Source organism: Crocuta crocuta, unplaced genomic scaffold (assembly GCF_008692635.1).
Source record: "Crocuta crocuta isolate KB4526 unplaced genomic scaffold, BGI_CrCroc_1.0 scaffold124, whole genome shotgun sequence".
Lineage (NCBI taxonomy): Eukaryota > Metazoa > Chordata > Mammalia > Carnivora > Hyaenidae > Crocuta > Crocuta crocuta.
Genome location: NW_027551573.1, coordinates 11,016,685 through 11,040,525, shown reverse-complemented (window position 1 = coordinate 11,040,525; position 23,841 = coordinate 11,016,685). Strand labels below are relative to the sequence as shown.

Below are 23,841 nucleotides of genomic sequence, written 5' to 3'. Positions count from 1 at the left end.
GCCCCCCCCCCCCTGCTCATTCCCTCTCTCCCTCCCTCTCTCTCTCTCTCAAAATAAACAAATAAACTTAAAAAAAAAAAAGAAGCCAGATCATGTAAACACTGAGAGAAAATAACTGTCAATGTAGACTTTAATATCCAGAGAAACTATCATGCAATAAGGAAGAATAGATTTTCAGAAAAGTAAAAACTGGACAGATCACTAGGCAAAGTGTCTATAAATAACTTCCAAAGGCAAGCAGAACGGAAGTGAGCCAGATGCAAGGTCTGGGATGCAAGAAGTTATGAAGAGCAAATGAACTGAAAACCATAGAGGAAGTCTAAATATTCATTATAAAAACAAAAATATTGACCATCTTGGGGATACATAAAAAACAAGTTAGAACTAAAATAGCTTCAAAGATGGAAGGGGTAACTGAAAATAAGGCATTATGAGATTCTTGTTCTGTTCAGAAAGAAAGTAGGTATAATAATTTCAGACTTGATGCATACATGAGAAAATGTGAAGGTTAGTCTCAAAAGTAAGAAGTAGGTATTTCACTTCTAAACAATATGGACATGGAAATGATAAAAACCAAATTCAGGATCTCTGAGGGCTGGGGCTGGAGACAGGGAGACGAAACTGGGAAATGTTAAGCAGGGCTCTGGGTATGTGGGTGCTCACTATTGTGTTTTCTTTTTATATTTATTTTGAGAGAGAGAGAGACAGAGAGACAGAGACAGAGAGAGAAAACAGCAGCATGAGCAGGAGGGGCAGACAGAAGATCCGATGTGGGCTCCATGCTGACAGCAGGGAGCCTGATGTGAAGCTTGAACTCATGGACCACGAGATCACAAGCTGAGCCCAAGTCAGACGTTTAACCAACAGAGCCACACAGGTGCCTCCACCTCCCCTGCTTTTTTTTTTTTTTTAAATGTTGGGTGCCCATTATTCTTTATGCCTTTTCAGAAGTCTGAACTATTTCTTTAAAATAGAATTCAACATCTTCTGGTTATTATTTTTCCAACCCTTTAACCTTGATTAAACCTTGATACCCTTGATTCTCAATCAAGGTTTATTTAAGCCCTCTCCCTGGGGGAAATGTAGCCATATCTGGAGACATTTTTGTCTGTCACAAATGGGGGTGGTGCTGTTGGAAGCTAGTGGGTAGAGGCCAGGAATGCTGGCAAATATCTCACAGTGTGCAAAAACATTCCACCCATAACAAGGAATTATCTGGCTCTAAATGTTAATGGTGGCAATTTTGAGAAATCCCATTCTTTTGGCGCAAGAAAATTATTTTTTTTCAAAATAGATTTTTCTTCCTCTCCTTTCTATTTAAAAGAAAATGAATCTCTATTTTGTAAATCATGAGCAGAAATGATATTAGATGGTGACTTCATTCTCAGTACTTTTCATGTAGATAATTATTTTCAGAAAGTAAAAATGCTTGATAAAGTCTTCAAGAAAAATATGAACTTTGTAAATAAGTAGTGTTAAATATTAATTTACCTTTGGTTGATTGATAAAGTGTCATGAGCACAGCAGCAACTACTATGGGTTGAGTTTGGAATTTATAGATGAAGTTTCTATGAAATAGTTAAGCACTTTCATTTTCTCCATCTCCAAGAAGGGACAAAAAGGTAACTGAGAAAGAAGCTGTTTTCTTGTTGGCAGCACATTAGTATTCGACAGTGGTAATGTACTAAATTCTGGGGCTGCTACTGAAATGTCGTCATTAAATTCTGACTTTACACATCTGGCATGCTGCCTAAATGCAGCTTAGTGTGTTAAAGTGTAGATTACAGTCCAACAAATCAATGCTCTTGAATTGTGAGTTTATGTAAACCTGCAATTATAAACAGTGTGCAATCACTTTCTATGCCTACCTGATGAGGGGAAGAAAAGCAAGCTGTTTTTCCAGGGTGAAGGGGTGAGAATGCCAGCTTAAAATAGAAGCATTCTATAGCACATCCTTTAAGACATGGCTTTTGATAAAGGCAGTTTCTCTGCATACCTCTTAGCCTACTACTACCCGAACTGTTCAGGGAAGTTCCTTTCTTTTCACTGACAGACTTGGGAGTTTCTTCAGAGAACTGGCTTGGTGTTTTAGTATTTTCTTAAAATCTGTAAGCATTTATGGATAATAGGAAAACAAAATAAAACAAGAGCCATGAGGCTCCTAGTAGAAAGGCAGACACTTCTAATCCCTAAGAAAATGAAGAGTTTCAAGCAGCACAGTCACTGACTGTCATCTAGCAATTAAAAATGGCAGGATGGGGAAGACCAGAGATTCTTTTTTTAAGTTTATTTATTTATTTTTAAGGAGAGAGGGAGAAAGAGAGAGAGAATCCCAAGCAGGCTCCACACTGTCAGCACAGAATCTAATGTGGGGTTCTAACTCACGAGCTGTGAGATCATGGCCTGAGCTGAAACCAAGAGTCAGATACTTAACTGACTGAACTACCCAGGTCCCTGACCAGAGATTCTTTTGATGCTTTTGCAGAGATCAGATCAGATACTATCTTATTTCTAGATGCTAAGGCTTGATGGATTCATATTAGAAAAGGATTTAGGACACAACTATACCCACAGGGCAAAACAATGTCAGCAAAGTCAGCTTCAAATTCAAAGAAAAAAATTCATACACAGATACAATTAAAGAGACAGCTTTATCTTCATACTAGGTAGCTGTGGACGTCAACCAGTTATTGAAAACAATTTTAGGGAGAAAAACTTTCCAGGGTTGGTCTTTCAATCATATTTTGGCCAAAATAAGGCAAAGCATTTTCCCAGGAAATCTCTTTTTTTATCACAACAGAAAAATCTCTGTATAGAAATATTTTGGCCCCATTTCTCATTTGGGAATGGGGTGGCTCTGGACATGAAATGCTTGTATTTCTTTTCTCAGTGACAGTCCGCTCCACCTTTTTTTTGGGGTGGGGGGGTGTTTCCATTGCTTTTTGGACAAATCAGTTATCTTGAGTCACATTTTCATGTATTGATAGAGTTGTAACCAACCCTCCAGCCTAGAAACTGTGATTGGAAATGTGGAAGATGTTGACTGAATTATGAGAGCACCACACAGAATCTGAATAGAATTTTATCCTTTATACATTTCTAGATAAATTCATTTTCCTCAAAGGAGACTTGATGAGTTAGGATTTAATTTAATCTAACCTACATTTCAAATGTAGAATCAAATTTCAGTGTTTTGCCATACTTGGGACAGAATGATCTAGTTAAGTGTTTTTATCTGTGGCTAGGGAGGTGAAGATAGCTGACAGGTACTCATGTTGGAAGAAGACCAACTCTTCTTATTCCATGCTGCCAGATTCAAGGTGATATATGCCCATAGCTTTGAGGTTCTTTTGTAAACCTAAAACATCATGTTAAATCTCATCAACTACTTTTCGCCCAGGGATAGAACTGGGACATGCCATTGTCCTTTTCTAGCTTTGTATTAGTTATCTATGGCTGCATAACAAATCACTCCAAATTTTAGCAGCTTAAAACAACACATACTGTCTTGGATTTCTGCACCAGTTATTTGGTGGCATTCAAGGTCTTTCACAAGCTGCAATCAAGGTGTTGTCTGTAGTCATCTCAAGGCTCCAGCGTGGACAGCATTTTTTCTAGACGTGGTGCTGGCAGGATTTCAATTCTTTACAGGTAGTTGGATTGGGGACCTCTGTGCCATGTTAACTATTGGCTGGAAATGCCGTTTCTTGTCACATGGGCCTCTCCAAAGAGCATCTCAGCATATAGCAATTGACTTCCATCTGAGCAGGAAATCACAAAACTACTAGTATGTGAGCAAAACAGAAGCCAGTCTGTCACCTAATCTCATAAGTGATAGGTCACTTTTGGCACATTCTATTCATTGGAAGCAGATCCCCAGATTCAGCTCACACTCAAAGGCAGGAGATGACACAAGATGGTGAACACCAGGAGGCAGGATCCCTGGGAGCCATCCTAGAAGCCTCCTACCACAAGCTTTATTCATCTTTTTTATATTAAAAATGAATGAGAAAGATTGCCTTTCGATTATGAATGTGAAAAAGAGGGACAGTTGCAGCAAGTTTACTATTGTTACCTGGATGCATTTTCAGAGCTAAACTGTCTTTTGAGGGTCTAGAAAGATCTCTTCTACAATTCACGTGACTATATTTTGGTTCAAAAGTTGTGAATATTTCTCTTAAACACTGCTTATACAATAGGACAGAGTCATCAGTGGAAAAATAGATTTTAAAAGTATGGTTCAATACCTAGATTTCTGATGAAAATTCCTTCTAGCAATCAGCAGCTACTCAAAATGTTTCAGTATAGTATGTACTGGCTGAGTGGCCTGCTGGCACCAGATATTACAGAGTATGACAAAGCTTGGCAGGTGAGAGCACTTTCAGATAAAAGCTGTTTCTTGATCCTAAATAACACAGCTCTGTAACTATTTGCAGAGATAGAGCAATGGTAACTACTCTTTCTTTGCTTCTTGATCTTTGTGATATCTTTCTATATGATTATAAAACTCAAGAGTTTTTTGCCTTCCCTTGCTTTCTCCTCAGTGAAATCTACTCATCCGTCTTTGCTGAGCAGTGGCTGTGACGGTTGTGTTGTGCACCTCAAAAGGACATGTGTTCTGACAGCTCTCTCTGATGTCCTTGCTGCCACTTTAGTGACTGGGTGTGGCAAACTGTATCTGCAGGCAATTGAACACACATTCTTCTTTAAAAACATTTTTTTTAGCTTCACTTCAATTGAAGATTAACCTGAAAACTTAAATGGTGTAATAGCCTGAGGATGCTCTTTTTTTTTTTTATCATAACTAAGATTACTTTACTTTGGAAGCTACTGGATGGGAAATGCCAACTTCACCCTACAAGGAAATGAGGCCTCTTTGCCACTTCTGGAGACTTTGCAAATTGAGACAAGCAAGGAAATCAAAACACAAGTTTTGTTTCCAGCTTAAGGGTCATATTCCCTACTGTGAAGTGTCAAACCCAGGATTAAGCATACAAGAATTCTTTCATGGTCTGAAAGTTCAACTCTAAAAAAAAAAAAAAAAAAGAATTGCTTTAAAAAACCATTTAGCCTTTTGTAGTCATTAAACCAATCACAGAAATATATAAAAAAGTTACTCAAAAAATCAAATTCACAATTTTTGTTACTAGTAGAGGTATATAAAACATGGAAAATTGATTTTGCAGGTACCTAAAAAAGATATCTGAGGTCAACTTGTCATAATGGCTTAGAACTCAAATCATTCTCCAAACTCAAAAGATATAGCACACAAATCTTTAATTTCTGGAGTATACATTCTTTCTTATAGATTAAAAAAAAATCACAAAAGCAAAACACTGAAGCTGTTTTTATCTAGTGCCAAGCCTATAAATTGTTAACATTGTTTATTTAAAGAATTCACAGTAATTGTCTTGCAGTTTGCAGATGCCAAGAAGTCATGGCAACAAAATTGTAGAATAGTGTTACATAGATTTAAAAAAGGTAAAATATAATGGTTTGAAAAAATTATTACAGAATAAATTACATTTTAAATCAGAGGGGTAGACAAGCTTACATGGAACATCTGTGGGCTGCTATTTAGAACTGCTTGACCTTTAAAACTTCTAGCCAGCTAAAACAGGGAAAAAACTGTGAAGGCAAGGAAAGAGCATGGAACTAGTTCAGAGATGTGGGTACTCTCCCTTCTCTGGGCCTCAGAATCCTAATAAAGTTGGAGCATATCACATTTCTTGGGATCTTAAAAACCCCCCAAACCCACGATTCCTTCTAATTATGAACAATGTAGCACACATCTTTTTGTAAGACGGCATAATCCCCTTTGAGAATCACTCCTGGAATCACAACTAGGCTTTTTTCCTGTCCTGTCTCCTTAGTTGACACACTCCTGAAACCAGAAATCATTCTGTTCATCCAACAATTGCAGAACTATAAAAATGTTCAGAAGCAGACACTTAGGAGGTCCTTTTAATGCCTAATAATTACATGAAACATGACAAAGACACACAAAGAGCTGTTATCAAGTCAAAGTTAATGAAGCCTTTTTAATCTCTTTTGTGATGTGAAATGTGGAAAATCCTTTGCTTTTTGTTAAACCTTTAGGTTGAACATTTCCCCCCCACCCCTCGCCCCACAAAAGGTACATCACACTTTATTCATACATACTTTAGATGTTGGGATTTGTAGGTTTCCTGCAATTTGTGGGCACTTGAGGGTTGGTATCTTGTGCTAAACTCAGGATCACAGATGAAAGGTAATGACCATATATATGTCCTTAATGTAGCTCCTGAATTGAAGTTATTCTCCCCTCCAGATTTGCATTTTCCACTGTACGTTTAACAACTGGCTACTATGTTCTCTGTGAAGGGTGTAATAACTTCCACAAGATGGCTAAAGTTCATCTCCATTACTAAAATTTATGGCTTTTACTTTTTTAGTAAACAATTTGTCAAGTTTTCTCACTGACCTCAAAGATGATAAACTATATATGCAGCAATTAGCATTATGCTGGTAATAACGCCTAAAAATTAGTTCCATTCTCTTCTTTTCCTATAGTGTACTGCTAAATAAATGTTTGACTAAAAAGTAAATGAGGCCTAGTCCCCATGTATAGTTCAATGAAGGCATACAATACATGGCAGTTTAAGGCTGGCTTAGCTACTATTGATCATCTGGCTCTTCAGTTCTACCCCTGCAGAGACTAACTCATCAGAAACCAATGATCTTGGACCAAATTAAGATGTGCCTTCACTAGATAAAGATTTACCATTTAGAATTCTCTCTGCATTTTGCATCTTTCTTTAAATTCCGAGGAAATGTTCTGTATAGTGACCCTCTCTTTCTTTAGCTGAAGAGAAAACTAGCTTCTGCAAGTAAGTTTGGATTTTCTACTGTGGAAAACAAAAACTGTTTCTTTTGTTTCAGTAGCCAGAAAATTTAGAGCAAAATCTCTTGTCCAAGATTTACTTGCTGAGTTGCCTGAAACTATGTGCTTCTGTGCTGTTTTAATGTTAAATGTTAAATGTCTTCTTTAAAGGCTCTATTTTGTAGTCTTCTTCATGCCCTTTTAAAAGAAAATAGGATACAAATTTCAAAATAAAAATATAGCTACAAGTGACTCTCATGAAGCAATACTGTATTATTTTCCACTATAAGGTAGGTGTTAAAGATGAATTTAACAGCTGTTTTTATAATGGATATAATTTTACACAGAAAATATGCTAGTTTTCCTTCATCATGAAGAGTGAGATCAGTTATTATTATATTAAATATTTACTATGCTGTTCAAATGTTGGCTGGCTACTAATACTAGAATGCCTATTCAACATAGCTACTGAAAGAATTTCTATCTAATCTGGCTCTGGTTCATTAGTTCGATGAATACTACATTCATTAAGTCTTTCTATCTCCCCAAATTGTATTTTTAAAACAGGAAATTATGCTGACTTAAAAAACAACTTAAATCGTGAATATGCTAAGTATAGATTTTCCTATCCTGGATATTAAATTTTAAAAAGTAAAAAATGTGATATAAGAAACATGTTGAAGGGGCATCATATATGTATCATATTTAAGGTCCCAGTTTTCACTAATCTGAGAAAACACATGGATGTGATATCTTAAAAAATCAATGAAATTCAGTGAAACTTCAATTTCTCATTTCATTGAGAATTACTACAAAATATATAAAAAATGAGAATTTATCTCTTAAATGGCATGTCTGTATTAGTTATAACTTGATAAATGGGTCCTTTCCATATATATTTTAAGATCCAAAATCTCAGTGTAATAACATGATTGAAGAATTATGTAACAATGTATATTTTAATATAAGATTTGTGTAGTGATTTGGAACAATAAATAACACATAGTGAAAATTTATCATAAACTAAATGCAATAACAAAAAGAAACAAAAGCTATGTACACTTTACCAAGGTCATTACAATAAGTTATAATGTGGAGTTCCATCACAGCATAGTTGTATACAAAGCCACTAATGTGAACACTGAAATAAATCTGTCATGTAGGTCTTTAATCTTGATTTAATAAAGTTTTGTACAGTATCAAATAATATCAAAAGTCTAAAAAAACACAATGAGTTTTTATATCATGTTTATAAATTATTGTTTATATACCATAAAAAAAATAAGGTCAAAAGTGCAGTTTAAAAAAAAGTGGAAGTTGTTATTCTTGGTAAGAACTAGAAAAATGTATTGTCCCAAGTACAAAGCAATCTGAGGGCTTTTATAGCTTCTTAGGAATTTTCCTTTTATTCTCACACAACCTTGGTTACCATATGCCATTAAGATAAACCAATACAAAGGGAGCAAAATCATTTTCTTATAAAAATAACAGGGAACACAAATCTGGTGATTGGAAATGCTGGAAATAAAATTACAGGTCTCCTCCAAAATGAATTAAATGACTTTGCTCAAAGGAATGAATGGGCTATTACTGAATGTGACCAAATTTGGGAAATTTCAAAAGATTTCTAGAAGTTTTAATCTTTTTTAAGTTTTTAGCCATAACTGGCAAGGATGCAAACATTCTAGGATTATGAAATCTTCTAGTATAAATAAGACAAAATAGGACCTAAAGGTGATAAATCATTTACCATTCACAAAAAATAAAGACTAAGGATCCAGTAATTAAAAGGCAGCAGTATAGAAATTAGTCAAGAAGAAACAGATGGGTGAAACAGAAATCTGGGTCTTAATTGGCACTTACCACAGTAACTAGTTATATTTTGACAAATTCTAGAACAAATGCTTATATTGAAATATGTGTGGTATGTTAACCACTTATATTTATGCAAGAAACCAAAATGGTAAAATCATGAACTTATAAAACAAATTAAATTTAGAGAAAAGAAAAACAAAAGGACTGTAAAGAAAAATCTCATTTTTAAACTTATTGTGGGATCAAAATACTGACAAGCTGTATCAATCAAGAGCAGCATTCCTGAAGCAGCCTGAGCCTGGCTCAGTGGAACTTCTCCACTCTTTAAATGCAATTTAACTGGTACTTTGTTTATGTGACACCAAGCAATAAATGATTATTATTTTTTTCACTGAATGGAGTAAGTTCCTTGGTTGGCTTAACATACAGACTGCCTGAGATAATAAAAACTTCACCATTACAATAGGTTAATGGGAAATAAAGGTCTTCCTAGTTTCAACAGGAGAAAAGGGTTGGCTGCTGAAGAGAATGAGTGCTCTGTAGGCTGCATACGTACATACTTAATAATTAATGTCCCCTTTAGTAGATTAAAAATCGATGGATATGGATGCTTGTGCAGAATCCTCTCGTCCCCTGACATAAATTTCACAAGGAATTTCCTCCATTACTCTGTCTTCTAGGGCCTGTTCAGGGCATTCATGTGCCTGTTTGAAAGTGTAGCTACTCTTTTTGAAGGTGCTATTAAATGTTTTCATTGGCTGTGGTTGTGCAAAATCATTTCGGAAAGGCAGTTCCATGGAACTCAGGTTGGTCCTGCTTTGTTTGACACTGGATGCTTGTGATCCGCAGTGATGGTCATGAATGCACCGGGAGGCAGTGGACGAGCGCCGCATCTTCTGGTAGTTGTCCAGTTCTTCCGACAGGTCGGCCAGGTCTGCAGAAATCTCTTTGTCTCTTAGTGAAAACAGTTCGTAATGAGGAGGATCAAACACTTCCTGAAATCCAGTTTTATTAAAAGCAGTTTTGCAAGCCATGACCTTTTTTCGAGGCTGTTTCACTTGTACTAAAATAGAAATAATGAGAAGGACCAAGACAATCCCTGATGTAATGCCAATAATTGTTCCATGAGTTTTAGTGATTTGTTCAAATAGTCCTGCTTTTTTCTTTTCTGCAGAAAGAAAAAGAGAAACAATGAGGTTTTCAAAATTCATTAATGAATCCTGTCCCAAATTGGTAAGGTATTTTTGGTAAAGCAGAACACATGGGTCAAATAGACCACAGATGATGCCACCTAAAATTAGGTATTTGAACAAATAAAACAATCCCATTATGAATTCTGGTTAAACTAGCCAATCACAATATGGTTAGATAGATTACATAAAAGAAAAAGGACTTGGTCCTTTACACAGAAGGTACATGAATGCATATAATTTGCAAATTAAATTAAATGCATGAACATTAAGAAAATGCCAGGGGCGCCTGGGTGGCTCAGTTAAGTGTCTGATTCTTGATTTTGGGTCAGGTCATGATCTCATGTTTCTGGGGTCGAGCCCCATGTTAGGCTCTGTGCTGACAGCATGGAGCTTGGTTGGGATTCTCTCTCTCTGCCCCTTTCTCCCTCCCTCAGCTCATGCTCTCTCTCTCTCAAACAAACAAAAAAGGAAAATGCCAAACAAATATGCTTATTCTATCAAGTTTAGCTTTCTGTTCCACTGTGTGTATATATATATGTGTATATATATATATATATTTTTTTACAAATAGTTTATTGTTATATATATATATTTTTCATGTTCACTTATTTTGAAAGGGAGAGAGCGCACATGAGCAGAAGAGGGACAGAGACAGAGGAAGAGAGAAAAACCCAAGCAGGGTCTCTGTGCTCTCAGCACAGAGCCTGACATGGGGCTCAATCTCATGAACAAACCATGAGATCAGGACCTGTGCTGAAGTTGAGAGTTGGACGCTTAACTGACTGAGCCACTGGGGCTCCCCTATGGTATTTCTGACAAACTGCCACATTGAAGTAAATCCACAGTATCTCTACTGACCACCATCAGTAAGAGAGAACTAAAGTGATCAGGCTAACCCACTTAGGTATGTTATCACAACCTACCATTTGAATGATTACCTAAAAATACTTATAGTACTTGAAGATAGACATATCAGATCACATAAACTCCACAGTAAGATATTTACTGAACTCTGGGAGAATAAAAGAGAGGTAAACTTTAGGACTGAGATAGTGACTTGATAATGTTTGTAGGTATTCAGCTATTATCACAAGTCACATTTACCTTAGATATACACTAGAAAGACAGTATAGGAAATTTTATAAAATGAAAAAAAAAACAAACAGTTCTTATAAGTCTGCTTTTGTTGCCTTTTTAAGACTGAACATGTCCATATTTATTAAACAGCATTTGTATATAATTAAAAAATACTACCATTTTATGTAACTTTCTAAATTATTCTGAGAATAAGGTATCTTTACAATATGAATAAGAAAATAATGAAAGAAATATTATAGCAGACTTAAAAAACATAGTTCATAAAAAGGAATGCTGTTGTTGAGAATAAGTATTTTTCTTTGCTTTCACCACATACCAGAGGTCTATACTCTGTTTAAAAGAAACATTTACATTATATGTTTCCATTTCTGCCAAAGCAGCTATTGTTAAGTACAGTTGAAGAAAAGGGCATTTTAAGTCTTTCTTAATGAAGGGCAATGGCCGCTTTCCTCTCAAAAAGTTTGGCCTTTGCAAGTGCACTCACCTTTACAATGATTTTCATCCCAAGGGTATGCACAGTTCTGAACACCATTACAGACTAAAGAATTATTGATGCACATGTTGCTGTGGCAAAAGAAAGTGCTACCTGTGCAGGGAGCTGCAGGAAAGAAGAACAATTTGTTGCTAAGAACTCATCTTGGTTTATTTACACTTAAACTTGTTCCATGAATACACTCCTACTATACAAACAATAAGATAAAGGCCAATACTCTCTGATATGGTCTCACCTAAACTTTTACTTAAGGATGCCCAAATGTCATTTTTAATGTAATGAGAATATGAATATATTTGCCACGGCTCTTATGGAACTAGTATATAGCCTGATAGCATTCCAAACTGTTAGAAGAAAATGCTGGTGAGGATGTGGAGACACACTGTAGAGGGAAATGTACAATGGCACAGTTGCTGTGGTAAACAGTATGGAATTTCCTCAGAAACTTATACAGATTATCATGTGCTGCAGCAATTCCATTTCTAGGTACATCTCCCAAACAACTGAAAGCAAGGATTCAAACACACAGTACACACCCATGTTCATGGCAGCATTATTCACAAAGCACACAGCACATCATTCCACCAAAAGGTGGAAACAATCTGAGTATCTGTTTATGGATGAATGGATAATCACAATGTGGTGTACACATATCTAATAAAATATTATTCAGTGTTAAAACTCAGAAGAACATTTTGACAAATGCTATAACATACATGAATCTTGAAGATACTATGCTTGAAAGAAGCCAGACACAAAAGAACAAATATGGTAGGATTCCAGGTATATATGGTACTTGGAGCAGTCAACTCATTGAGAGAAAAAAAGAACAATAGCTACCAGGACCTGGAGGGAGAGGGGAATGGGGAGTGTTTAATGGGAGAGTTTCAGTTGGGAATGATAAAAAAGTTCTGGAGATGGATGGTGGGGATGGTTGCAGAAAAATGTGAATGTACCTAATGCCACCAAACAATATACTCAGAAATGGTTAAAATGACAAATTTAATGCTATACAGATTTTACCACACACAAAAATAACTCTTTGGAATTACAAAATTAAAATGTTTTAAAACAATAAAGATTTATGGAACATATACCATGTAATTTTGTATTTTGTGTAAACTGTTCTTTCAGCCTGAAATGTCTCCTCCTCCTTCCCTTCTTGGTGACTGCCTACTCATCTTTCAAGAGTCTCCAAAATGTTGTTTTCTCTGTGAAGATTCCCTCAATTTTCCTAGGCACCTAGTGGCCCTGTGTTCCTGTCATACTCTATATGTGCTTCTATCAAACACTTCTTGTATGTGTAAAAATTTGTTACACTAGATTATGACTCAGTGTGTTGACTTCAGTTAGGAAATAAAATCCTAGATCAGAGACAGAAGTACCAACATAGTAATAACGTGTATTTGAGTGTAAAGATACACACACAAAAATCTGAAAGTCAAGAAGCAGGACAGCTTATTTTTCCTCCCACTCAGATAGACTGTAGAATTATGACAGAAGCTCCTAAAAATCAACTAAGCATTTTGGTTTCCAAATATATCATCAAACACAATGTATTTCCTGTCTAAAAAATTCTACATTTATTTTGAGAAGATACATGTCTCATCAAGGAAGAAAAACTGAGTACCACTCTCTATTATACAGATAGGACTCAAATGTTTTTTACATTTTCTTTTTAAAAGTTTCTTTTCAAGGTGTGTGTGGGTGACCCAGTTGGTTAAGCAACTGACTTGATTCTGGCTCAGGTCATGACCTCACAGTTCGTGGGATTGAGCCCTGCACTGGCTGACAGGGTGGAGCCTGCTTAATAGTCTCTCTTGCTCTCTCTCTGCCCCTCCCATCTCCTGTGTGAGTGCAGGTGCTCTCTTTCTCTCTCTCTCTCTCTCTCAAAACACATCAACATTAAAAAAAGGTTCTTTTCAAGATGAAAATAACTATCTAAATTTTAAAAGATTAATAATAACTTAATTTTCTCCCCTAAATGTATCTTTTTAAAAACAAATATACCATGAATTTTATTTAAACAATAAGATTGTTTAAAGAGAGAAGTCACTCTCTTTAGGTTAAAATCGTAGGAAGCTTTGGAATACCTAACCACATTGTCCAGTTGCATCATCGGTAACAAATCTGACAGTCTGGTAAAAAACAAATAAGCAAACAAACAAAAAACCAAACACACACAAAACAAAAAAATTGACAGTTTTGTATCCACCTGCCCTTTGTCTATTTCTTAATTTGGCTCTGAAAATGGACTATAAAAACAGGTATTTACTGGGTCCCCAGGAAACCCTAAAACATTATCTGATATTGATCAAATATTTTTTAGACTTATAATGTAGGTCAATAGACATCCATTGCATCACTAGTCATCAGGGAAATGCAAAGCAAAACCACAATGAGATATCACTTCACACCTATCAGAATGGCTATTGTCAAAAAGACAAGAAATAATTCTCAGTGGAGATGTGGGAAAAAAAGGAACATTCATGCATTGTTAGTGAGAATGTAAATTGATGCAGCCCCTGTGGAAAACAGTATAAAGTTTCCTGAAAAAATTAAAAGTAGAATTATCATATAATCCAGCAATTCTACTCTTGGGTATATATCTGAAGAAAATCAAAATACTAATTCAAAAAGATGTATGCACCCCTCTGTTCATTACAGCATTATTTATAATAGCCAAGATATGGAAGCAACCTAAGTGCCCATCCATGGATGAATCAATAAAGATGTACACACACACACACACACAGAGGAATATTATTGAACCATAAAAAGGAATGAAATCTTGCCATGTGTGACAACATGGATGGACCTAAAGGGCATTATGCTAAGTGAAATAAGTCAGAGAAAAACAAATACCCATGATTTCATTTATATGTGGAATCTAAAAAACAAAACAAATGTACAAACAAAACAGAAAGATTCAGAAACAGAGAACTAATGGTTGCCAGAAGGAAGTGGGGGTGCGCAGGTGAGATGGGATGAAATAAGGGAAGGGGATTAAATATAAGTCATGGGGATACAATGTACAACTTAAGGAAAACAGTCAATAATAATGTAACAATTTTGTATGGTGACAGATGGAACCTAGACTTATGGTGGTGATCATTTCATAATATATGTAAATATCAAATCACTGAATATAATATCATTCCTTGAATGCATGCTAATTATCCTTCAACTGAAACAAAATAACAACCAAAATTGCTTTGCTATTAGAGAGCAAATATGGTCTTTTTAGAAAAGATTGTTTGTTTGTTTGTTTACTTGTTGAGATGGAGGGGAGGGGTAGAGAGAGATTGAGAGAGAGAGAGAAAGAGAGGGGGCAGAGAGAGTGAGCATCCCAAGCAGTCTCCGCATTGTCAATGCAGAGCCCAACGCAGGGTTCATTCTTATAAATGTGAGATCATGACCTTAGCCAAAATCAAGAGTCGGATGCCTTACCAGCTGAGTCACCCAGACGCCCCTATAATCTCTTTTTAAGGAAGAATTTTCCAAAGGTAATATTCACCCAAGTTTTAGTTTCAGCAGGCTAATCTGAAATGGTTAATCATTATGAACTAGGATTTGTTTATTTTTCTTTCCTCCCCACTATAAACTAAATGGAATTTAGGTATGACGTTTATCTATATACAGTTAAATATTCTGTGCACTAAACTTTTAGGCTTGCTTCTTTGCTGGGCACTTACCCACTCCAGTTCAAGTATAATACCACCTAGGTGGCTCTGATGACTAAGGAATCTAAAATAGCTAAGAACAGAATAGCTTGGGAAATCATGCTATGAAGCAGAGAATGGAAAAAAATGGATTAGTAATTAATAAAAATTGTTTCTGTTATTAAGAGTCTCATGCTCTACCGACTGAGCTAGCCAAGCAGTTAAATTGTTTCTGTTATTAGTTAACCTGTATACTTTAAGATTTTAACTAACTCCTTGGGTCTCTGTTTCCTCTTTTTAAACGAGTGGGATAGATAGGTATCTCAGATGTCTGGTTCTAAAATCAATGAGACTATGAAATTAGTGGTCTCGATCACACTGATACTTCTATTCTCAGAACTATCATGTATATAACAAGTAATTTACTCAGAGACTGAACCCATCATATGTATCATTTAAACTATTAAGTAATTATTTCATGATTCTTAAAAAAATGTTTGATGATTTCAAAGCCTATCATAAGGGCAATACATATGAGTTACATGAATAGGTCATTAGGTTGAGAGCAGAAAAGCCAAAGAAAACATATGATGGTGAGGTGCCTGGGTAGCTCAGTCAGTTAAGCATTGGACTCTTGATTTTGGCTCAGGTCATGATCTCATGGTTTGCAGGATCGAGCCCCACTTTTGGGCTCTGAACTGACAGTGTGGAGCCTACTTGGGATTCTCTCTGTGCCCCTCCTCTGCTGGTGCTCTCTCTTAAAATGAATAAATAAACTTAAAAAAAAAACAACAACTCAGTATGGTGGTATTTTATTGAAGTACATACTTAGCTGGTGTACCCACTTCAACTGTCATGTATATTATAAAATTATATTACACTCATGTGTGCAGTTTAACATAACAAATGGCCTAGAGAACACACAGTACTTTTGAATTCCTCACTTCAAAAAACTGGAATTTTGTGGTTTTTTCTTTATGTATCACACCACCATCCTAATACATACTGTATCATATTACTTGCTGACCTAATTTTACCTTTCTTATCCAGTTCACAAATGAGAATACAGGGAACAGAAGCTATTTTCAAGACAAGCTGAGTGAGGTTATAAGCAGTACTGTGGCTTCTAGGCATGCTGATTTTGAGTCACACTATCATTAGCACTTAAACTTTATCCACAGAATGTTGCGTGATCACATTTTGATGTCTCTTTGTAGTCTCAAAGTGGCAAAAAAAAGACAGGTCTTCTGCTCAGAGTTTCTCACTGACTGAACAGTAAGTGGAAAATACCCTCATGAGGTTTTTATAATAGTTCTTTACAACTGTTCTCCACATGATTTAAAGCAATTAGAAAGCAGCAGTGATATCATCAGCTTTTGTTTTGTAGAAATACATTATATTCATAATTGCAGATGTATTAAGCTCTATGGATTTTCAGTGGGTAAGCATAACTGATTATGATGAGAAACAAAGTATCAGTTATTGACCTGGGATGCTAATGACATGCTTCAATTAAGAACTATAAAAAACAGCTGAATTATAGCAATTTATAAGTAAAGGGCAAAGAGAATAGCAAAAATAGCACCAGTTATGAGCTGTTTCCTACTTCTAGCCTGAGGACTTTGTCTTTTCCTTTTTACTCACTACTGGGTCATGGTGTGGGAAAGAAGGGTTAGGGTTTCAGCCCTCCTCCCCTTCTCACGAGGTGTGGCAATGATGCTGAAAGATGGTCTGTCCTTCAACTAGGCCTGCAGGGGCCTGTAGGCAGTATGTCACTGAAAATCACATTATGGATTTATTCTCACAAAAATAACTTCTGCTGCTTTCACAGTTGTAGTCCTAGAAATTATTTTCCTAAAACCATATCCTGTCTGAAAGAGTGAGGTGTATATTAATATTCAGTGCTTGGGAAGAAGTCAAATATACTGACTGACTGCTATTCCATATCATTCACTTTAGCCAAGTTATATTATTTTAGTCATATCTGTAATCCTCAATGGGTAGGTATGAAGTGAATCTCATGCAGAATTAGTCTATTTATATAAATAATCCTTTTCTGAAATATTGATTATTTTCATTGATGGATAACAGTTACAATTTACTAATAACTTAGAGAAAAACAAAAAAGTTTAACAATTTGAATTAATGATGAGCATATAAAAATGTACTGTTTGGTGCTCTCTAATATGATTAAAAGGAGATTTCCTGAGTGCCTGGGTGGCTCAGTTGGTTAAGTGTTTGACTCTTGACTTCGGCTCAGGTCATCACCTCATGGTTCATGGGATCGAGTTCTATACAGGGCTCCAAGCTGACAGCATGGACCTTGCTTGGGATTCTCTCCCTCTCCTTTCTCTCTAACAACCCCCCACTCAATCTCTCTCTCTCTCAATATAAACATTAAAGAAAACAAGTATATTTCTAAATTAGGACTTTTGTTTCAGAAAACTTACAAAATCCTTCAAAATCCTTTACTTTGATCACATACATATGACATTTGTTTTTTGGAGGGGTAGTTTTCTTGTTCTTCATGGATAATAAAGCTAAACTTAAGTCTATTGCAACCTTTAACTTGGTTTTATATTTAATGATTATTGTAAAGACATCACTTGAGGGAGGCTTTTCACCTGTTTACCTATCACATTTGTACTGATGGAGAAATCATTAGTGTAGATAGAGAAATACCTTAACTAAACACATCAAATAATTTTGCATTTAAGATTTAGACCAGTGCTGCCCAAAATATAATGTGAGGCAAAATGTGAACAAGTAGCCACATTAAAAAAGACCTTTAGAAAGAAACAGGTAGAATTAATTTTACTAGTAGCTTATTGAATCTCATATATCCCTGCAGAAGAGAGAATATAGTACAACTAAGGCTGCTACCTTTAGAAGGGTCTGTGTGCGAGGTTGGCCTTTAATTTTGGCAAATGGGAACTTGACTTTACTCCATTCCCTGACTGGTAAGGTTCATGGTGCCTAGAGTCTGTGTGAACAATGCCATTTATGCCAAATATTTTCTTTCCTTTCATGAGTCTACAATTTTGGTATAGGCAAGGCAGATGGTGCCTATGTGCCTAGCCCCCAATAAAAAGTTGGGTGCTGAGCTCTAAGGGGGTTCTCTAGGCAGAAACACTGTACATGTTAGTGCATTTTTTGTTGCTTGAGAAATGCACATGCTCAGTGTGCCCTTTGTGGGAGGGAGGGAGGATAAAAAAGTCTGTGAAAGGATTTCTACAGACTCAGTATTTTTCCTTTGTTGACCCTATATCCCTTCACTGTACTAAATCTTAGTTGTGAGTATTCAAATTCAAATTGAGTCCTGTGAGTCCTTCTAGCAAATCACCTAACATGTGAGTGGTATTAGGGAGCCCTGAAACAATATCCAAAATATTCTCACTTAACACATATATAAAATATTTGGAGAAGTTTTACATTATTTCATACCAAGCCTTTGAAATCCAGAATATATCTTTATAATTATAGCACATTTCAATTTAGATGGACCACATCATGAGTGTTCAATAGGTACATGTGGCTGACGGGCACTTTTGGAAAACACAGGTATAAGATATTAGGAATAAATAAGATGAGGAGAAGGGAAAATGGCTGAAAGGTTTTCTTGCTAACTGTAACTGTATCTTTGTATCATGCACTGCTTTGTAGTCATTTGAAACAGTTAAGCAGCCTTTACAAAGCTGTTTTTTTCAAATATAAAAAGTTGATTAAAAAATTTTGGACACAGTTGATATCCATCCATAGGGCAACAAGCAGCGGCAGCAGTTTACTCTATGCAAATATCACTGCTGAGCTCTTGACATTTCCAACTACTTGAGAAACTCACTAAATCCAAAATAACTCAACGCTGTCTCCTCTTATCTGTCCAATTTTCATTTTCCAAGTCAGTCAGACCCAAATTGTAGGTGTCTTTGACACATTCTGATCAGTCCCCAAATCTTGCGTATTCTGCCTCCACAACTCTTCTTTCTCCTGTCACTGCTGTTTCAGACCTTCCTGGTCTCCCCCTCTGACTATGGAAATTAGCCTCCTACAGCCTCCATGCCCTAATTAAAGCACAGATCTGATTACATCATTTGTAGTATAAGACCCTTCAAAATTCCCCAAAGCTTAACATAACATAACATGAACTCTAATTTTATTATTTCGATTCTAGACAGACAGCATGCACACAGGAGCTGAAAGTGGCAAAGGGAGGAAGGAAGGGGGGTGGAGAGAGAGGGAGAGAGGGAGAGGAAGGGAGGGAGGGAAGGAGGGAGGGAGGAAGGGAGGGAGGGGGGAGAGAGAGAGAGAGAGAAAAAGAAAGAAAGAAAGAAAGAAAGAAAGAAAGAAAGAAAGAAAGAAAGAAAAAGAGAAGGAGAGAGAGAATGAATGAATCTAGATACCAGGCTCTATCCCACAACCTTGGGATCATGATCTGAGCAGAAATTTAAGAGCCGATGCTCGACTGAGCTACACCATGAATTATAATTTTTGTCTTTCTAAAAAATTTTTTTAATTCATTTTTTCATTTTGAAAGAGAGAGCATGAGCAGGGGAACGGCAGTGAGAGGGAAGGAGAGAATCCCAAGCAGATGCCATGCTGTCAGTGCAGAGCCTGATGCGGGGCTTGATTCCACAACCATGAGATCATGATCTAAGCTGAAACGAAGAGTCAGGCGCTCAACCAACTGAGCCACTAAGGTACCCCTAATTTTACCCTTTAATTTAAAGGCCTTCTAACTCTAGCTAGGCTCCATGCCCATTGTGGAGCCCAAAGCAAGGCTTAGACTCATGACCCTGAGATCAAGACCTGGGCTGAGAGCAAGAGTTGGATGCTCAACTGACTGAGCCATCCAGGCACCCCTAATCTACCTTTCTTTTTCTTTAATTTTTAATTGTTTTAAAGTTTATTTCTTTATTTTGAGACAGAGAGAGAAAGAGTGAGAGCACAAGTAAGGCAGAGGCAGGGAGAGAGGGGCAGAAATCAAGTTGATGCTCAACTGACTGAGCTACCCAGGTGCCCCATGAGCTCTAATTTTAGCCTTTCTGAAAATTTTTTTTATTTATTCATTTTGAAAGAGAGTGCATGAGCAGGGGAGGGGCAGAGAGAGAGGGAAAGAGAATCCCAAGCAGGCTCCACGCTGACAGCACGAGATCATGACCAGCGCTCAAGTCAGATGCTTAACCAACTGAGCCACCCAGGCACCCCTTGAAGGCAGTTTTTTTAAAAAAACCAAAGGTAATGTAATGTGATTTAAACTTACGATAAGCCAAATCAACAAAATAATTATTAGGAAGTACTGACAAGTCACTTGGACTTTTACAGGAGTTAGGCAATAGAAACAATTTTTCCTGGGATTTGCTCAGGTGAATTATCAGGAATTTAAGGGAAGAATCCTAAAATCTGTACTCAGAGTTTTTCCACTTTTAAGCTGGATTACTATCTATAATGAGCTACAACATCCTTTAAAATAAAAATCTCAAATGCTCACAAATTAGTAAAAATGACTTAAAATTTTTTTTAATGTTTATTTTTGAGAGACAGATAGAGACAGTGTGAGCAGGGGAGTGTCAGAGAGAGGGAGATACAGAATTGGAAGACAGCCTCCAGGCTCAGAGCTAGGTGTCAGCACAGAGCCTGATGTGGGGCTCGAACCCACTAACTGTGAGATCATGACCTGAGCTAAAGTTGGATGCTTAACCGTCTGAGCCACCCAGGTGCCCCAAGATAACTTTTAAAGACTTAATTCAGATAAAGATAAAACCCCATTATAACTACAAAGAAAATTTCTAAAGAATATACACAAAAGGAAATTCGAACGTGTTGCCACAAAAAATCAACCACAAAAGAAAATTATAATGAAGAAAATGAGGGAGAAAAAGCTCTAAGACATTTAGAAAACAAATAGCAAAAGGGCAGAAGTCCTTCCTTTTTAGTAATTACTGTAAGTGTAAATGAGTTAAACCCTCTATTCAAAAAGCAGAGATTGGCAGAATAGACAGTGAAAAAACCCCTAGATCCAACTATATACTGTTCTACAAAAGACTCACTTTAGATCTAAAGATACAAATTGGTTGCAAGTAAAAAAAAAAAAAAAGGAGAAAGATATTCCATGCAAACAGTTACCAAAAAAGAGCTGGGGTGGCTATACAAATATCAAGCAAAAATAGACTTTAAATCAAAACTGTTGCAAGTGACAAAGAGAGACAATGTATATTGGTAAAAGAGATTCATCACGAAGATACAACAATTATAAAAAAAAAAATCAGAGTCCTAAAATATAAGAAGCAAACACTATCAAATTTTAAGGGAGAATTAGATATTCTACAATGGTTGGAGACTTCAATATCCCACTTTTAATAATGGATACACCAACAGAAGATAAATAAGCAAATAAAAGAATAACACTAGAAGCCAATTGGAGGACCTACTAGATAACATACAGAAAATTCCACCTAACAACACCAAAATATACATTTTTCTCAGTTGTATATGGAACTTTCTCCAGGATGGACCATATGTTAGGCCAGCCATTACACACAAAAATCTTAAAAGACTGACATCATATAAAGTTTCTCTTCCAATCATAATGAAGTAAAACTAGGTATCAGTAATAGAATAAAAAACGGAAAATTTGTAAATATGTGGGAGTTAAATTACAGGCTCTTTTTTTTTTTAATTTTTAATGTTTTATTTATTTCTAGGAGAGAGAGAGAGAGAGAGAGACAGCGCGAGCAGGGGAGGGTCAGAGAGAGAGGGAGTCACAGACTGAAACAGGCTCCAGGCTCTGAGCTGGCAGTCAGCACAGAGCCTGACGCGGGGCCCGAACCCACGAACCGCGAGATCATGACCTAAGTGAAAGTCGGTCGCTTAACCGACTAAGCCACCCAGGTGCCCCTAAATTACAGGCTCTTAACCAATTGGTCAAAGAAGAAATCACAAGGGAAATTAGGTAATACCTAGAGACCAATGAAAAAGAAAACAAAACATACCAAAACTTATGAGAAACAATGAAAGCAGTGCTAAGAAGGAAATTTATAGCCATATGTGCTTACATTAAAAAAAGAGAAAAGTCTTAAACCCTTAACTTAACCTTAAAGAGCCAAAAAAGGAAGGGCAAACTAAACTCAGAGTTCTATGCCTTTGTCAGTAATATTGAAATTATAGAGAATAGAGACAGAGAATAGAAAAACTAGAGAAAAGAAAAAAACCAAAAAATGGTTCTTGGACAAGATCAACAAAATCGTCAAACTTTAGTTACAATGACTAAGGAGAAAAAGAAACAGAGGTTAAAAGATCAAATTACTAAAATCAGAAATGCAAGTGGAGACATTAGTATAGATCTTATAGATATAAAAAGGACTAGAAGAGAATACTAAAAACAATTCTACACCAAGAAACTGCTAATCTAGATGAAATAGACAAATTCCTAAAAACATACATTGTACCAAAACTGAATAAAAACCAAACAGAAAATCTGAGCAGATCTCTAACTAACAAGAAGACTGAATCAGTAATCAAACTATCTTCTAACAAAGAAAAGCCCTGGACTGGATGGCGTCACTGATGAATTCTACCATATGTTTACAGAATGTCAATTCTCAAACTCCTCCAAAAAGCTGAAGAGAAAGGATTACGTTTTACTTAGTCTATGGACCAGCATAACCCTGATATCAGAGCCAGACAAAGATACTACAAGAAATTAAACTACGGACCAATACCCCTTTATGTATATTGATACAAAAATTCTCAACAAAATACTAGCACTGAAATCAACAACATATTAAAAGGATTACACACTATGAGCAAGTGGGACTTATTCCTGGAGCATAAAAATGGTTTTACATACAAAAATCAATGTAAAACCCCACATTAACAGAAAGAAGAGGGGAAAAAATGACATGATCATCTTAATTGAATCAGAAAAAGCATTTGACAAAATTCAACATCCTTTCATGATGAAAACACTTAACAAAGTAGGGCCAGAAGAAAATTTCCTCAATGTGATAAAGGCCATATATGAAAACCCCACAGCTAACACGATACTCAAGGATGAAAGGTTGAAAGCCTTTCTCCTAAGATCAGAAACAAGAGTAGGATGCCTCCTTTCACTTCTATTCAATACAGTACTAGACATTCTAGCAAGAATAATTAGGTGAGGCAAGGAAATAAAAAGCATCCAAATAGGAAAATGTAAAATTATCTGTTTGCAGATAGCATGATCTTATATGTAGAAAACACTAACAAGATTACACACACACACGCACACACACACACACACACACAGAGCTAATTTCAGTAAAGTTGTAGGATACAAAAAGTAGCATACAAAAGGCAAAAGTCAGGAGCATTTCTACACACTAACAATGAAAAACTGGAAAAGAAAATAATTCCATTTATTACAGTATCAAACAAAAAATTCTTAGGAATAAACGTAACCTAGGAGATGCAAGACCTATATATTAGAGTACAAAACACTGTTGAGAGAAATTAAAGACAATAAATGGTAAGAAAGCCTGGATTCATGAACTGAAGACCTAATATTAAGATGACAATACTACTCAAAAGCAATCCACAGATTCATTATGATTACTATTAAAAAAAAACCCAACAACCCAGAAGTGTTTTCTGAATGTTTTCTTTAAGAGAAGAAAAGGGCTTCTTGGAAATATGGTTGGTTCTAGGGCTGGACCAGGGAAAACACAGCTGGTCCTTGGCCAT

At 36.1% G+C, this 23,841-nt stretch overlaps 1 protein-coding gene across 5 annotated transcripts in view; it reads right to left on the bottom strand.

The window, feature by feature from the left end:
* Positions 1 to 7,849: 7,849 nt before the first annotated feature.
* Positions 7,850 to 23,841, bottom strand: part of NETO2 (neuropilin and tolloid like 2) — a 59,952-nt gene continuing 43,960 nt past the window's right edge. For 4 of the 5 annotated variants that reach the window (XM_077751404.1, XM_077751405.1, XM_077751406.1 and 1 more), the window contains 2 exons: positions 11,453 to 11,566; positions 7,850 to 9,845 (listed from right to left, as the gene is read on the bottom strand). In XM_077751404.1, the coding sequence (XP_077607530.1) occupies positions 9,265 to 9,845; positions 11,453 to 11,566 (695 nt within the window). In that variant the 3' untranslated portion in view covers positions 7,850 to 9,264. The remainder of the gene's footprint in view (positions 9,846 to 11,452; positions 11,567 to 23,841) is intronic. The other variant, XM_077751408.1, reaches the window with a different exon arrangement.